Source organism: Gadus morhua, chromosome 2 (genome assembly GCF_902167405.1).
Source record: "Gadus morhua chromosome 2, gadMor3.0, whole genome shotgun sequence".
Classification (NCBI taxonomy): Eukaryota; Metazoa; Chordata; class Actinopteri; order Gadiformes; family Gadidae; genus Gadus; species Gadus morhua.
The window spans coordinates 5,752,770-5,770,555 of record NC_044049.1 but is presented as its reverse complement, the minus strand read 5'-3'; the positions used below and the strand labels follow the sequence as shown (position 1 = coordinate 5,770,555).

The 17,786-nt window shown below is 44.8% G+C and overlaps 2 protein-coding genes across 5 annotated transcripts in view; one reads left to right on the top strand and one right to left on the bottom strand.

Moving 5' to 3' along the window:
- The first annotated feature begins 1,438 nt into the window (after positions 1-1,438).
- Positions 1,439-12,418, top strand: LOC115529072 (uncharacterized). Of its 2 annotated transcripts, none has more exons than XR_003973449.1 (13): positions 1,439-2,000; positions 2,188-2,343; positions 3,474-3,592; positions 4,023-4,170; positions 4,574-4,692; positions 6,572-8,507; positions 9,309-9,484; positions 10,243-10,329; positions 10,438-10,568; positions 11,092-11,263; positions 11,485-11,620; positions 11,822-11,882; positions 12,322-12,352. XR_003973449.1 is itself a non-coding variant. In XM_030337541.1 (13 exons), the coding sequence occupies exons 1-13, from the start codon at positions 1,493-1,495 to the stop codon at positions 12,339-12,341; spliced, it is 3,774 nt and encodes a 1,257-aa protein (XP_030193401.1). In that variant the 5' UTR covers positions 1,439-1,492; the 3' UTR covers positions 12,342-12,418. The 2 variants fall into 2 exon arrangements, 1 of the variants encoding a protein (XP_030193401.1); XM_030337541.1 differs by having other exon boundaries at positions 10,243-10,334; positions 12,322-12,418.
- The window catches only part of cd9r (CD9 molecule related), a 30,018-nt gene continuing 24,646 nt past the window's right edge, over positions 12,415-17,786 (bottom strand). For 2 of the 3 annotated variants that reach the window (XM_030337600.1, XM_030337557.1), the window contains exons 7-9: positions 17,172-17,264; positions 13,886-13,969; positions 12,415-13,747 (exon numbers count right to left, since the gene is read on the bottom strand). In XM_030337600.1, coding sequence (XP_030193460.1) covers positions 13,556-13,747; positions 13,886-13,969; positions 17,172-17,264 — 369 coding nt within the window. In that variant the 3' untranslated portion in view covers positions 12,415-13,555. The remainder of the gene's footprint in view (positions 13,748-13,885; positions 13,970-17,171; positions 17,265-17,786) is intronic. The other variant, XM_030337583.1, reaches the window with a different exon arrangement.

Sequence of the window (17,786 nt, the reverse complement as noted above, 5' to 3'; positions counted from 1 at the left end):
GTCACTTTTTTTTGTTTAGGAATGTGTATTTTTTGTCAAGTCAAGCTCCCTTCCGGAGGGAAAGTATGATTCAGTTAGGACCAACTTCTTCATTCCTGGTGAGTCACTGGGAGACGCCCATATCCGACACAAACAAAGAAAATACGTTGGAATAGAAAAGACGTTAAATACACAAATAAAGTGTACGATTCACATGACAGGCTTGGTCAGTCTCACCGAGTCTTCCTGTACGCCTTCCCGCCTGAATGATCCAGGTCATGTGACCCGGCTGACATTCTCTGGTGACTAAACCATGATGAATGGCTTTACCTCATAATAGTATTCTGACCTTAACCACAGCAGATCCTTATCTGAATGTAACCCGTAATACATATGAATATCTTACAACCTCTAACCTATTCGTTAATCTTAACTATCTCTAACCTAAAACCAACAAACTGGTGCATCATGGGATACGAGTTTGAGCAGATGTGTGCAAGAAATCTTCATCCCAGCTGCCCAGTGGCATGTCTCAGTGTTTACATCCAATCAAAAATGATTCCTCTTTTCTGTTGCCAAGTGCTACCATGGTTACGGGTGAGTCAGTTCACACCGTGTCCCCGAGGCTTTTTTTTGTTTCTAACCCTTTCTTTCACGCATGCTCTCATTTTGTCGTCCCTGCGGTTGCTACATTAAACCAACATGTGATCTCTCTCTCTCTCTCTCTCTCTCTCTCTCTCTCTCTCTCTCTCTCTCTCTCTCTCTCTCTCTCTCTCTCTCTCTCTCTCTCTCTCTCTCTCTCTCTCTCTCTCTCTCTCTCTCTCTCTCTCTCTCTCTCTCTCTCTCTCTCTCTCTCTCTCTCTCTCTCTCTCTCTCTCTCTCTCTCTCTCTCTCTCTCCCCAAGTCTCTCAGTTACGGGCTCTCTCTTTTTTTACAAACGCTCTCTCTCGCTCCGTCTCCCTCTCCCCATTCCCTCTCTATATCTCTAACTTCATAATTAAATCGGTATGAAAACATCGCCAGACGGTTGCTAGGCAGCACATAACATGAGTCACGCCTCTGCAGTGCCATCAACTGACCCCCCCCCCCCCCCACACACAGACACACTCTATCCGTTTGGTTTAACAGTCAAATCTACAAGTGAAAATCAACTAGACTAATGTTATTGTGTGACAATACTGCCCTCTCGTGGATCGGATATGAATGATTGTATTGGTTATAATCGAGAAACCTCCAAGCATAGATCGTTTGAAAAAATCTGCCATAGCCAATACGGCGCGGTTGTCATAATGATTAGAGCAATCGGTATTGCACCACTGATCATGATTAGTGCAATACAGAACCGTATCTGAATCATCTTCCCCGCTATTCCGCGTCACCTTCGACTTGGGTTTTCCAATTAAGACCAATTAATTTTGCGCGTGCCCAGGTGTGGCACCAGGAAGTGTTTTAATGTCCGCGCTTCGTCGTGTAGTCCCCCTGTGTTTGCTACGCAGACATACTCGTATTGACAATGCAAATAATCACAAGCGGACACCAAGGCAGTGTCCTCCTTTTGTTCACTATCGCAACCATAATGTATCACTCAGTAGATTGTTGGCCTGCGGTGTCTTCCTCACAACCACGGACACTACTTGCGCCTCGTAATGGGTTCAAAAACGACTGGCCCGTTTTATTATCGTCGCCATCATCAACCACCTCACCTTCGAACCGAACATACCAGAGCCAGACGAAGGGTCCCGGGGGAAGCCGTTTCCCCCGCGACCTACCAGTTGCCTCTGGGATGTTTAGACGGAGAACCGTGTCGAACTTCGCACCTCTCCACCACAGTCCCCCGGCCAACCGTGTGAGTCTGGGACCGAATCCGCTGACCTCTGAACAAACAAGTGTGTACTCCGCAGAAAAACGCGGCGATTTCTCTGACGAACGCTGCACTCCACTCAAGCTCCACCGGTCTCCAACGGATCAGACGGAGACCAACGGACGTAATGGGGGATATCAATCCCTTTCCAACGTTTCAAGTAGGCCTACGTCTTGTTTGCTAAACGTTGAGTCGGCTGCTTTGCTTCTGATACCCCCAGAAAGTCGGTCTATAACGAAGGCCTCCTGGAGGCCTTTTAAGTTGGGAGTGTTTGGTGAAAGTTGAGAAAAGGCATGGGGACAGGACCAGAGTGTGTGTGTATGTTCATCCATGGTGTGTGTTGGCAGGTCCGCCGGGGTCCTTTCAGCTGAATGAACAGGGTCTGGCGGAGTCCGACCAGGAGCAGAGCTGGCTGAGACAGGACCCCCTGGTGGAGTGCGGGCCGGAAGCCATGAGACTCCGCATCAGACGTAGGCGAGCGGGCCAGCTCCTCTTGGACCGAGGTAAGGGATTACCTCTGAACCATTGTGGTGTGTGGGTGTGAGACGGGTAATCATTTGTATGAATATGTCTTTATTGTTGACTGTCCGACATGGACAAAAGATGTGGATACATTTCATATCTCGATAAGGATATAACACAATATAGTATTTTGTCTATTCTTTCATTTTTATCAACTAAATCCAAATTCAAGGCACTTTCTATTACTTTCTATACTGTGTGTTTGATTTCTTTATCATTGTAATGAAATAGTTCAATATTTTCAGTAAGGCTGGGCGATATTGCGAAAATTATTATCAGGATTATTTTATCGATATTAATCATGATGTATAATTTGATACTGCTGAAGCCTGAAGAAACCAGTATGAGTTTTCATACACTACACAGGGAACATTTAATCACATTTAAATATAAACGTTTAACTTCACAAACATGTTTTATCTGGCCCCAACAGAACAATATAAGGTAGCTTGCCTTGTAACCTGTTGAAAATAATGTATGTATGTATGTATGTATGTATGTATGTATGTATGTATATATATATATATATATATATATATATATATATATATATATATATATATATATATATATAAATAAATAAATAAATAAAAAAAATGGAAAAAGCTCTGACTTCTTTCACATTAAACTCCTTTGGCAGGGCTTCAGAAAACCTCTTAAATCTATAAAAAGTGGATGAACAAAGGCCCTGGCACATGAACTGAACCTTAATATATAAAATATGAACTACGTAAGTGCAAAATGTAAACATTGTAAAACCAGATATTATGCTACATAAAAATAATGTGATTAAATCTAAAAGAGTTGTGAGTGACTATCACATCAAACTCCTTTGGCAGGGTCAGGAAGGCAACAATCACAAATGTTTGAGGTTTATTTCTGCTGTGTGATTGGCTGTTCACAATTCAGATATATATATATATATTTTTATATCAAGCATTTATGTCTAATGCTTATCGCCGTAACCAACGTGAGTTTTATCGTGATTTAATAATCGTAATCAAATTATTGCCCAGCCCTATCTGTTGGACACAATGAAACCTTTGAAGGTAGAGTAAAGTGTTTGCGGGAGGGTCAGCGTCTTGTGACCTGTGATCTCCTATTCTTTCAGGTAACGGTTCAGGGCTGGCTCTGTCTCAGCTGACGGCCGAGTGCGGCTTCTCTCTCCAGACCACTGGAAGAGACCTAGCCCTCACTGCCCGCTACCATGGCTGTCATGTGGCTCTGGAGGTACCGTCCCCCACTAATTCTTTGAACATTGCTGCTGGGAAGCAGCAATTCATCTGTGACAAGTGCAGATGAATGAATAAGATTCAAGATAATTTATTGTCATCTCAGCCACACAGTATACAGTGAAATGAAATAGCGTTTCCCAAGAACATAAGGTGCAACATAGAGCGACAACATCAACAACAACATGCTACATATAACTGCAAACCAGTAAAGTGACTGTGTGGAATTTGTAGTGCGGGAATATGAATATTATGAATATTAAACAATAGTGCAATATTAACCAAGGGCAACAGGGATGATCAGATCAGTCCCTTAGAGTTGAGGAGTCGGATGGCCTGGGGGAATAAGGGCTTGTGCTTCAGTGGATGGGGTGCGGACTGTATTTTTGTTCAACAGGAGTCCCTGAAACTGTTCCGCTTGTTGCCAGGGCCACAGCTATGTGCTGAGGCTGCTGTGGAAGGGGGTCCCGGTCAAGATGTCCTGCCCAGCGCCCCGCTCCTCTCACTGTTGCTCCGCCCACGGCGTGACAGTCATCCTACACGGTCTGCTGGCCAGTGCCAAGCTCCATGTGAAAGGTACGCACGCCCTTGTTGTCCTGCCATACACTGGAGGAGTTGGAAAGAAGGACCATTTTGTTAGTTTTAGTCCTTAGTCATGCGTTTAAAAGTTTGTCATTTATCAATTACGTATTCTGTTATAAACTGAGTTGGTTGCTAAGGTGTTGCACTCTGCAGCAACAAACACCAACATCGGGCCAACTTCAGCCGAATATTCATTTAGTGATGGGTAATTAAAATGGGAATATTCATTTTCCACAATTTTTCGTCGTGTGGTAGAAGGTGTCGCTTTTCGCTCCATTATAGTCTGTTGACCACACCCACATCTGGGATGAGGAGTTTGCCATTGGGCCCTGCTAGCGAGCAGGACCAGAGTACACGTCGATACTGATGTTCTGATTCTCGTTCTGATCCCCTGCAGTGAGGAAGGTGTGGACCCCTGTTACGGAGCTGGCTCTGAAGTGCGGCTACACCCTCTACCTTCAGGCCCAAGCCCTCCTGGTGAAGGTCCCTTTCGTCGCCTGTGGTGTCCGGAAAGAGGTACACGAACAGTACTACACACTAGAAGATGTACACACATAGTACTCGCAGTATTACAATCTAGTAGAGGTACACGTGAAGTACTAGGTACTAGGCTGGGCTAGGCTCTCGGAGGATGACCTGAGGTTCTATCACGATAATACAGAGAAGAATCTAGGGAAAATTAAACCCCCTTATGAAGCCATTCTGTGTAATAATATTAATTGGGATAATTCTATTCATAAATATGAACTGTGTGCGTAATGTATAATTTAATTGTAAATGGTCTAAACCAGTCTAGTAATGTTTTCTCTAAGAAAAGGTGTAATCACAAACTCCGGCCAGGCTGGAATGAGCATATTGATGAAATCCACCAACAGGCCAGGGAAACCTTTTAAAGTATGGGTCAATGCTGACAAACCAAGGAGTGGTCCTGAATGTGATGCAAAAAAGCATGCTGTAGCTCACTTTAAAAGGGCAGTGCGTTATATTAAAAGGAACGAGCAGACTTTGAGAGCAAACTCAATGGCTAGAAAGTTGCAGCAAAAATATGTTTTAGATTTCTGGAAAGAAGTAAAGATTATAAATAATAGTAAGATACCGTTGCCCTCTAATAATGGGGTCACAGGGAGTCCAAATATTGCTGAACTATGGAAGAGACATTATGAAGACCTTTTTAACCGTTCCAAACATCTGTGTTAAAAGGGATGTTTTTAATGTTGGTGCTGTTTCACATGATAATGTTGTCATTCGGCCTGATGAAATTAGAAATGCTATTGAGAAATTGTCTCTAAATAAGTCAACTGGCCTTGATCAGATAACGGCTGAACACTTGAGGTACTCGAGGTAGTTATAGAGCGTCAGTATTACTTGCCTTGTGCCTGTCAGGAATGCTAATGCATGGAATTCTGCCTGACCATATGCTGTCAGTACTGCTAGTACCTGTAGTCAAAGAAAAAACAGGGAAGCTCTCCAGTATTGACAACTATAGGCCGATAGCCTTGTCTAGTGTGCTGTCAAAGGTGTTAGAGAGAATAATACTTGATAGATTACAAGAGTATATTGTCACAGCTGATGAACAATTTGGTTTTAAAAGCAAACATGGTACGGACATGTGTGTCTATGCCTTAAAAGAGGCAGTACATAAGTACAGTAATCATAATTTCACCATGTTCACATGCTTCCTAGATGCTTCAAAAGCTTTTGACCGTCTAAACCATGGTAAACTATTTGCTAAACTAAGAGAAAGAGATGTTCCTTCATACTTGATACGTGTATTGCATTTTTGGTACTCCCATCAAACCATGCAAGTCAGATGGGGAGATTCTATATCGGAGCCCTTTTCAGTGACAAACGGGGTCGAACAGGGAGGGATTTTATCCCCAGTACTTTTTAATCTGTGTATGGACGGACTCTCTAAAAGACTTAAAATATGCAGGACTGGTTGCATGGTGGGAGAAAGGCTACTTAATCATTTAATGTATGCTGATGACCTGGTCATCATGACCCCCAGTTCAGCTGGCCTTCAGCAGTTGCTCAGAGTGTGTTTTTTTTAGTTGTTTCTTATTTGTTTGTTGTTGTTTTGTCTTTTGTATTGTCTTGTATATAGACCTATATGAGTCTGAAATAAAGATAAATAATAATACTCAGTAGGATTACACACTCGTCGGTTTTTTATTCACACTCTTCCATTTCCCGTTTAACAAATTAGACTAAAGACCAATGAATTTTTATGCCAAGATATAAAACCCCTTCCTGTTTTACTGTGCAACACAGTGGCTGATGCAAACCTCTAGAGGGCAGCAAAGTCGCTCAAGTAGTCCAGTCTGACGATATTCCTTAAAATCTGTAGTACAGATAAGTACAGTAAGCCTCACCCAGTCTATATTTTCTCTCCCAGGATGGAAGGTACAGCCTTTCACTTCAGGTAGGAGATCAGGATGTGACGCTGACCTGTCCAGACTCGCAGGAGGAATCCCCTCGGCCTCCTCCATGGGCGCCGCCGTTCTACCTTGCCCCTCCGTACTACCCCCTCCCTGCCTACTCTTCCAGCCCTCCTGTATTCCGGTCCTACGACACCTTTCAGCCCACTCCTCAGCCTTCTGTAACCATCAGACCTCCGGCCTGGATCGGGCGCTCAGCTAGTTCTGAGCCCCAGCCAGTGGACCAGAACCCCACCTCCGTCCAGAGGTTCCCAAACACCATCGGCTACACAGGCACCCATGACCCCACCCCCCCTCTGTTCACGCAGGAAGGACCGGGAGAGTGGGCAGACCATAACCAGAGACCAGATCCTCTAACCTACAGACACACTGAAGACCCCCCACCGCCCTCCCTCCCTGCCGGAGAAGCCGGTCTTCAGCCTCCGAGCTCATCTGACCAGTTCTACCACTTTTATCACCTCCCCAAAATCCCTTCCCCATCTCCACGCCACAATTCCGGTACCAAGACTGTCACTGAACGAAGACGGCCAGACACTGGTGGTGGACGTGAAGATGATGATGATGGTGGTGGTGTTGAAGGATCTGACGCTGGTGCAGATCATCCACCTCCACCCCACGTGTTTCCAGGCCCCATTGCACCTATTGGTTATTTTGAGTTTCTTCAGAAAATGTTTGAACTTGCTGCTTCCAAGCTTGGTTACATCGATCAAGACTCCAGTCGCAGAGAAGCCAGAAACGACTCTAACCCGGCTTACCCTATCCCAGAGCCCCCGTCACACCGGTACCAATACCACCAACAGCCTGACCAGGCCCCTGTTGCAACAACGAGTTCCCAAGCCCTTTCTCTGACTCGCGGGACGGGAACCACCATGGGCCCACCTCCTTCCATACCCCATTATCCGTTACAACATACAAACGTTTATAAAGATTTGTTTCTACGACGGGAGGTTCCTCACAATCCGAGTCGGCATGAGGAGGTCGGGTCTCTAAAGGAAGCCCAAGACGGAGCAGCAACAGTAACTACAGCTTGTCAGCAATGTGTCAAGTCTGAAAACTCTGAACAACGGAAAGAAGATGTAAACCAAGAACATGCATCTGTGACTCCCCTGACCCCTCCAATCCTGCCTCCAGTCTACCCCTACTTTCACTATCCACCCCATCAACCCATGTACCCCTTTTTTGGCCATCTACCCTTTCAACCAACCTGGAGAACCAAGCAGCACGTAACCAGCTCCACATCAACACCACCACCACCACCACCACCACGGACCTCCACCATGACGACAACACCAGCCACATCCCCCAACCCAACAGCAACTCCCTCCCCAGACTTTCTCGGGAATCCCCTCCAGAACGTCTACTACCACCCTTACTATTTCTACCACAACCTCTACGGTGGACAGCAGCCCTCGGACCCTTCGTCTCCGAATGGAGATCATCAAGGTTCACCTGAGGTGTCCCCTGAACAACCGTTCCAAACATCTGCTTCACCGACCAAGCTGGATCAGCCAGGTGACCCTGACCCGGACCGCCACCAGTACTCTGATGCAGATGATCCCTCCTTTGAGGACATGCAACTTATTCCCCACGCTGAGGACCAACAAGCCTCTTCCACCATCCTAGAATCTACTTCAGATGCAGACGACTTCCCTCCTTACCATTACTACCGGTATTACCAGCCCACTGAGCCTCTAGGTGGGGGTTCTTCTGGAAGGGAGACCTCTGTACCAGATGGCCAGGTTGACCTGGACTCGGCTGCCGAGGACGGCACTGTGGGAATGGAACAGTACCAATCCATGTCTAACCTTGGCGCCTTAAGCCCAGATAACGCTGCACAGCAAGACTGGTTTAGTCCCTTCCAGCCTCTGGACATGAAGCCACAAGGGTGGCAAGGTAAGGGAACCCAGTGGTGATGATGGAGGGGGAGGCGAGACACGGCACGGTAGCTTTAGGTGTATTATCTAAACAAAGCGTTATAAAAAAGATTTCCATTATTAACGCCAAACCGTTTAGGTATTGTATAGAGGCCGGGAACGGATCAGTATGAGAGGACTTGCATTAAGACTGAGCATGTGCTAGCCTGGTTTTTTTACTGTGCTAGCCTGATTTTCGTTTTACAAGGGGCCTCGCCAATGGGAGCCGCCAAAAGGCCTCTGGATGCGTTTGGATAGTTCTACAACCAATTATGGCAACCAATATGTTGAAGCAACATTACGAGGTGCAGTCTTCTCAACAAAAGCTTTAAGTGCATTTGTTGGTTCTTTTATTGATAATATACTTCATAATGTCTGATCGCAGAATCAAAAGACCGTTCTGCATCAGCGGCAGCCGTCTTTGTTAAATGCCACTCTCATTGCACCGTCATTGTATTTCTTTTTATTTATTCTTTTACCGTGCAGAAATCTTTTTAGGAGCCAGACCATTACCACCAGGGGGCAGAATCATTATTTTGTGTTCACCCGCTGAGGCTAGTACTTTTATCAGACATCAACCTATTCAAATAATACGCCCCCATAAGCCATTCACATGGCAACGCAGTAAGTTCTGTTCCATTGTTTTCTTTATTCTGCCAACGATGAGGGCTGCGGTGGGTTTGTTTACAGGCCGTCCCTCCCTGGATAGTTGTGTGTGTCTCCTGAAGTTCTCCGGGGAGAGCGCTTAAGTTGACCCTTATCTGTTCTGTGTGTCTGTCAGATTGTGCTGTAGGGCAGCACCTCGTCTTCAGAGTCCCGCACTGTGTGAAGGGACCCGAGGTGTTCTCTGACGGCGAGTCCTCAGACAGCGGCCAGGCATCATGCACTCCCCAGAGGCTGCCGTGGAACCCTCAACTCTACGCTGTGCCGCTGCAGGGCTGTGGGGTGCGCACACAGGCAAGTAGTCTCCCCTACCCCATCTCCCTCTCCACCCCTACTTAATCTCCCTCTCCCTCCCTACCGTATCTCCCCCTCCACTCCTACCGCATCTCCCCCTCCACCCCTACCGTATCTCCATGTCCCTCTCCCTCCCTACCGTATCTCCCTCCACCCCTACCGTATCTCCCCCTCTACCCCTACCGTATCTCCCCCTCCACCCCTACCGTATCTCCCCCTCTACCCCTACCGTATCTCCCCCTCCACCCCTACCGTATCTCCCTCTGTACCCCTACCGTATCTCCCCCTCTACCCCTACCGTATCTCCCCCTCTACCCCTACCGTATCTCCCCCTCCACCCCTACCGTATCTCCCTCTGTACCCCTACCGTATCTCCCCCTCTACCCCTACCGTATCTCCCCCTCTACCCCTACCGTATCTCCCCCTCCACCCCTACCGTATCTCCCCCTCTACCCCTACCGTATCTCCCCCTCCACCCCTACCGTATTTCCCCCCTACCGTATCTCCCCCTCCACCCCTACCGTATCTCCCCCTCCACCCCTACCGTATCGCCCTCTGTACCCCTATCGCTACACCATCTCCACCTTTAACTTAATGCCATTTCCCTAACGTCACGTGAATATATCCTGCCATGGTTCTCCACAGAGAAATTGTGGGGAACGACTTCATTCTTATAAATATGTTGTGATGTGATTGGAGCAGATCATTCAGAGTAGTTGGTGAACCTGCATCCCCCCTCTCCCTTACTGTCCTGCTAGATTGAAGGTGAGGACACGGTCTACCAGCTGGAGCTCCAGGCCATCATCTCTCTTCCGGGAGACCCAGCCCCTCGGCAGGGCATCCCTGTGAGGTAACACCGCAAGGTCCAGACTCTGAAGTGACCCCCGAACCCAAATGGCTAACCTGTGCCGCGATATGGCCTGGATCGGTTTGCCTGTAATGTCGCCCCTTAGGTTTACGGTGGAATGTCGGTCCTCAGCCGACGGGTCAGATTCTGTGACTCTGGAGGTCGTGAATCCAACCCTGGTCAGGCCTGTCCAGACCACAGAGCCCCCTCTGGTCATCCAAACAAAAATCGCCACAGGTTGTACCTTATAAAAGAACTACTAATAGAATGATGAATTTTTATTAAACATATTTAAAAATGGACATTGTGAAGCATTTATACCAGGTGAATCAACATTTTTTTCATTTCGATGAAATATGATGTTCTTCACTAAACCAAGATGAAATGTGGGAGTATAAAATCATAGTTGTAGCATGTAGTATCGCAATTGTATCAAAAAAGCTTCACGTTAAATGACACTACTCCATCTGTAGAGAACAGAATGAGCTACATGATGCACAGAACTAGCCTTTGCGTTCTAGTTATGTGTTAGTATCTCTGTTATCGTCTCACTAGAATGCTAATTCTTTCCAGTGCTAGTCCTGGTTGCTAGGTTTAGGTGGCTGGGGTTTGGTTTTTAGAGTTATCTCCCTAGCTAGTGGCTGCAGTTGGTTTAATAGTTTGGGGTCCAAGGTTTGCAGTCCTAGCCCGAGGTTTTAAGGATGTATTCCTAGGGTTTTTCAAAGGTGAAACGTATCAATAACCCACCTCCTGCTTCCAGATGCCTCGTTCACGGAGTTCCTCCCGGAGCTCCACCGGCCCCTGAGCTCGCTCCAGGGCCGGCCCCTGCACCTGGAGGTCAGAGCCCTGGGAACGGGTTCCAGGCTACTGGTCCACTACTGCCTGGCCTACATCCAGACCCCCCACCCTGCCTGGATGCTCCTGTACCATGGGTGAGAAGGGGTCTCCAGTGGCCCTGATCCTGACCAGTCCTCAGACCTTAACCCTCCATCTGACCGTTTCCTACATTTACAAAGCAGACGCTTTTATCTAAAGAGACTAGAGTGATCTCAAACAGGGAGTCGTCTTGCTCTAGGATGCCTGCAGGTAGACGGTGGACATTAAGAATCGTTCAGCTGGGGGTCTAGCCCTCACCATTCTTGTTGGGTTCTAGGTGTTGGAGCCAGACCCCTCTAGGCCTGAGCCAGCCGACCCCCTCCGCCCTGAGAATCACCGTCCCCCACTTCCTGGCCTCGCCCCCCTCCTCCCACCCACCCAGCCATGGACCTTCTGATACGAAGGACACTGAGGTCTCTCTCTCTTTCCATAACACGTACAGTATATTGTCTGTGTCTCTCTCTCTCTCTCTCTCTCTCTCTCGCTCTCGCTCTCGCTCTCGCTCTCTCTCTCTTCCCCCCCACGGGAAATAAACAAATGTAATAGTTTTTAGTTTATTTCTGGTTTGAGATCGCAGAGTGCCACTTCTGACCTGAAATGTGTTGGTCCTGCAGGTGTTCTTCCTGTGCTACAGCCAGGTGTGTTCTGATGCTGCCAACTGCTCCCTTCACTGTCGTGAGTTACGCATACACGAATCAGCTGGATATTTACATGTTGTCCTGACAGTATTTAGTGTCATTTAATTTTTTAACGCGTCCCGTTTACCTTTTTCTGGAACGGTAAAATAAAATGGAAATGTCATATTATCAAACGACAACAAATTAATGTCATCTTTGTAATTTAATCAGCTCTGTACTTTTCTTTAAAAGTATAGTCATGTTTTCATGTTTCAATGTCAACGTTATTCGTAGGAAACAGCGATATGTTGGCTTGGGAACAAGACAATGAACGCCGTTGACCCCATACTAGGGAGGTCCGGTCACTGCCCCACACACACTGACCCCAGACTAGGGAGGTCCGGTCACTGCCCCACACACACTGACCACTGACCCCAGACTAAGGAGGTCCGGTCACTGCCCCAAACACACTGACCACTGCCCTCCTCTCTCCCCAGGACCAGCTCTACCGCAATAAGACACTTTCCAGTGTAATAACATCATGTAAAGATATGAAAGTGAATGATGGAAATAAAGACGGGACACTAGAGTATTGCTTGATGGCTTTTTTTTTTAAGTCAAATATTGAACCATTGCAATATCTTTTTTGTTCATAAATTACTAAGTGAGTAGGTTGTCTGACTAAAACCCCAGGGACGACTTTGTTCGTAGAGATGATTTTGAATTCAACAGAACAGAAACAGTTTAAGAACAGAAACAGGATAAAGTCAAACTTGGTTCTCATTTGCTAAGAAATGTAGACGGTACACCAGTGGAAGAATAACTTATTTTTAGGACACTAGGACAGCAAAATATTTGATTGAATAGAGCATGATCATGGGAAGATACAGGCAGTAAAGTTACCAAGCATACATTCAAAGAGACAATGAGTGTACATTATTCTTTTAGGGAAACGTTCACATCGTGGGCATTTAATACAAAGGTGAGGGGGAGTGACCATCGTTGGTTTAGGATTAAGTTTTGGATTGACCATGGTGGGAGAGACTAAGTTAAATTAAAATACACTGGGTGAAATTGACATCTCGGTAAGATGGTTAAAGGAATAATTATAACAAAGAATTCAGTCGATTGGTAACGCAAATGCAAACTATCCAAGAATGTATAGAAATTCCTTTTCAAGTGACTAATTATGTAAAGTGTTTAAATAATTTAGATAGTTACGATTGATATTTCCCCAACAACCAGGAAAAGCTAGGAGTGTGCGTCTTTATTCACATGTTAATCATTAAAATAACGTCCTTCCACATTTACCTTTTTTTTACCAAATGTGAACTATAATTAATGTTTTCCATGCAAAATGCTCATATTGCATCGCACTATTTACGTGAAAACAACTTTAGAGCAAGAGCTGACACTCTACCCATTACATTATTTTAAATCTATAATAACTAATGTAACAACAAAATTGCCCATGTAATTTTTTTTAGACATAATACAAAAATATGGTCACATAAATACGAACAGAACTTCGTCTCCCCTCAACCTTATGTTGATTAAGTCTAAAACGTTCTCATGGTGGCAGCTTGGTCTATTCTTCTTAAAACCACACATCTGTAATTCTCGAGCGGCGTCGTAGGCTAATGCTACAGAAATTTGCTGTTTTCCGAGCACTGCCACCGTCTAAAACCTCCTGGCGTTTTAAAGAGCTCCATTTGCGGGCGTACCTAATACCTACCTAACCTTAAAAGCAGGGAGGACATTAAGGAAGGCAAAATATTTGATTTTGACCATTGACCAGACACCTGAGGTTCCCCGCCGAATGATGTTCCAGACACGAACCATCAAAATAAACAAACAGAACAAACGAATCAAACTAATGATTTTAGGTCCCAAGAGGATTCCAGCAGCCGCCATGGTTGCTACCTGTGGAAGGAGAACCAGAGTAAAGGGAGAAGGAGGAGTGGGGGTCAGGGTAGACCGTAGGATGGGAGGTGAAGCCCACTATCACAAAGTGGGGATGCGACAATGCAAGTTGCTCTTTAACAGACAAGGTGTTCTTACCATCAGCACAGCATTGCCGTAGAAGATGCCCATGGCCAAAGGAGGTTTGGCCGAGAAAACGTCCAGCAGAACAGTAGGACAGGGCTGGAAGGAGAAGGCATTAAGCAGTCTGTGTAAAGGGGCTTTAGGTAAGATTTAATAGCTGTCACTTGGGTGTAATGTATTAGGGATACAGTAGCATTTCGTCAGCTGTGAAATGCTCCATGAGTCTCTGTTGTGGTTGACTGCACCTGCCTCTGTATGAGACTATCTGTTTTAGACCGCTTCCTGCTCATTTCTGGGCATCTCTTCACTGACGTTTTCGGGGAACCATCTATTCTGTTAATCACATTCTTGCATTCTTGAGGTTTCAGAGGGGTTTATTTTCTAAATCTTGATATTTTTTTGTTCTTTCTTCACAACTCTGGAATCTTACTGCACCGTCTAAAACAGGGGACGGCAACCCGCGGGCTGCATGCGGCCCTTTGACGCCGCCCTTATGGCCCTTTCTTTTTATAACTCGAAATTAATATTTATGGGATTAATTTTCCTATGATTGTTATAAGCCAAAAGACAACTATTCATTATCAATTTGTAAAAATAAATTGCTTGTATATGGCATGAAAAGGTTTTTTCATTGTGCATTGCAAGACTATCCCGGTGCCTATTTTCTGAGCAGGTAGCTTGCTAAAATCGCCTACCTATGGATTCAAAGAAGGCAAAAGATATATAAGCTGAAAACATCATACAGCCCTGATATTCAGAAGCTCTGCAATGAAATTCAGAAACAAAAATCCAATGAAACTGGATGAGAAGGGTAGGGCATGTTTGATTATCCCATTTATAGCAAGTTGTAATATTGTTTTTAAAAAAGTTAATATTGGTTTTTGCTCATGCAGGTGTTGGCGGGAATCAATCCAACAAGACTACTTAGCACTGAACTGGACAGTCACAATTTAATTTTTTGAATTGTGACATTTACCAGTGTTGTTATTTTAAAGCAGGGTTATGCTTATAATTTCTATGACGCAATGATTTTCATTTCATTTGCACAAACATTTCTTGTTAGATACATCCACTCAAATGTTTGTTTTTTAGACTATGTTTTATTGCAATTGCATGTATTCATTGCATAAACTTCACTTGTTGTATATGCCTATACAGGCTATTTAATTGCTAAAGTAGCTAAGTAGCCTATTACAACAAAGCTTTATCCCATAAAGCAATCCACACCCCATTTCTATCCAAAAATGGCCCTTTACAATGAAAAGCTTGTTGACCCCTGTTCTTAAACAATACAAATGTGGATGTGCACATGGACAAAGCGGTAGATTTGCAACCAAATCAAAGTACTGCCTTTTTCTTTGATTCAAAGGAACGATTATGCCAGAAATGAAGTGGTAGAAATAGTGTAATGCTACTATTTAATTTGTTTAGTATTGAAATGTTATTGAGTACTGCAATTGATGACTATTTTATGTGTATAACATACATTTAATCAGGGGCGGAGCAAGACTTTGTGTACATCTGGTGCTTAGCCCTGAGGGGGCCTTGGGGGTCCTCCCCAGAAAATTTAGAATTTCTAAGATCCGATTTCCTGCCTTCTAGTCCACTTTAGGGTGACCTGCTGGACATTGGCAAATCCTAAATCCCTTCTAATTCATAGCCTACATTTTCAATTGGAGGGCCTGCTCATGACAATACTATTTAATGGCAAGAAACAATAACCACTTAACTATTGACTTCTAGAGATTTTTATCTAAACTACTATGGCAAAATTGAGACTTATGAATTTGAGACTAACTTTCAGTAGATTCAAAGTAGGATTGAAGGGAAGGATTGTTTTTTTTTTTTTTGCTTTTTTGTATTTTAGATATGGTATGCCCACTGTGCTTGGCCAATAATAGGTCCATGATTTTGTAGCAAAGTATTATCCATGCTGTTGCATGTCCTTTCCACTAGATGGCAATGAAACATTGTGTCAGGGTTGTAATAACTTCAAAAGCTTAAAGGGGACATATTATGAAGACAACACTTTTCCTGGGATTTGGGGTGTTTTGGGTCTCTGGCGCTCCAACACGCATACAAACTTTGAAAAAAATCTGTACATGATTTTGAGTGGAATAAGCATTTATGAAAGTACTCCGCATACAGTTACCAAACAAGCGAGTCAGTTTCGGCGCCCCCTCCTTCGTAGGAAGGGGGCACAGTTGAATATTACTTCCCACTTCCCCACTCCCCTCCAATCAAAGCATAGCTAAGATTTTGTTGACCAGCGGATGAGCAGCTCCGGCGGGGGGAACTCTGCGGCAGCTCAACTCTGGGACTACAATCCCTCTCTCTGCCGTACTGCCTCCCCCCGCCGGAGCTGCCGGACTGCCGCCGAAGCTTCGGCGGCAGTCCAGAGGAGGAGAAAGTTCCTTTCCCCCAATTCTTCTCAACCATGGCCGAGATACGTTTTTACTTGAGGTGGAAGTGCCAGAGACGTCAGACACAGTCTTTATGATCCATGATATCATCCGAGGCGCACAAAGCTTTTGGCCGTGATATTAGATGTAATATTATATAAATACCCATATATAATATTAGTATCATCTTATATTATATAGATATAGAGTACCAGGAGTCTGCAAACGGCAACAATCCCTTCTCCATGTTGTGGTTCAGTCTGACATAGCTCAATGGGCAGCAGCTCATTTGCATTAAAGCTACAGACACCAGAAACAGCGCATTCTGAAGGGACTGAAACACAGGGGAATAGCGGTAGGCAAGATTTTTTTTTCCTAAAAGCTATATCCAGCATACAGCTTCAAAAACATGTTTTCTGGAACTCAAATACTATGTTTACTTGCTGTGAAAACGCCATGATATGTCTCCTTTAAAAAAGATCTGGGGCTTATGAAGTGAGATTCGGGGCTTAAGTCCCGAAAGCCACCCCCCCGCTCCGCGCCTGCATTTAATTTTGGACTGAAGCACTGTTTAAAGTAAATAAACCCTAAACAAGCTTTATTCACTTAAATAGTCCTTTTTTGCAGACCGTTTCTGAACAGATTACGTTCTTTTTAATAGATGTTTTCTAGTTCCCGCCTAAAAATTGTGCGCACCAGGCAGAACCATCCATTGCCAACCATCATATTAAACAAAAAACTTGATTTTTTTTTTTGGGGTATTACAGACTTGAAGTGGTAGCCTGACATGTTAGTGCAAAATTGCAGTGCCAATAGTGCTAGTGTAATGGCACTGGTGTAAAGTCACTAGTGCTAGTGTAATGGCATTGGTCTGAAGTCAGTAGTGTTAGTCTACTTACAGATATGAAGCGCTCAAGGAACCCTGACCTGGCAGGGCAGGTGCTGGAAATGGGATCCAAGCCCACCACTCCCACGGCTCCACAGCAGTTCAACTGCCCAAACAAGGAGAACCATCAGAATACAAAACAATCACTAAACCTAGTGCTAACCCTGGTACTTTCCCTAGTACAACCCTCTAAAAACCCTCTTACAACTCTAGCACTAACCCTGTAACTTACCCAGATACAAATCCTTATACAACCTTAGCGTTAACCCTACTACTAACCCTAAAACAAAACCTTAATAGGTAACCCAAAAACCTATCCCTAGTTGGAAACCCTAACCCTACTATCAAACCATACAACAAAAAAATTGTCCCACTAATTGGAAGCCCTCCATCTACAACAAAACCCTGGTCACCAAAACATAACCTAAAACCAACAATATTAGGAAACCCAAAAGGTCAGTTTGAAGGTTTTGTTTTTGGTTCTAGGGTTGGAGGTAAGGGTATGGGTTGGGTTTAAGGGTTTGGTTTTGAGTTCTAGGATTAGGGGTTCTTATGGAGGGGTTTGAGGGTTTGGTTCTCAGTTCTTGGCTAAGGGTTAGGGGTTCTTATTGGAAAATTTAATTATATT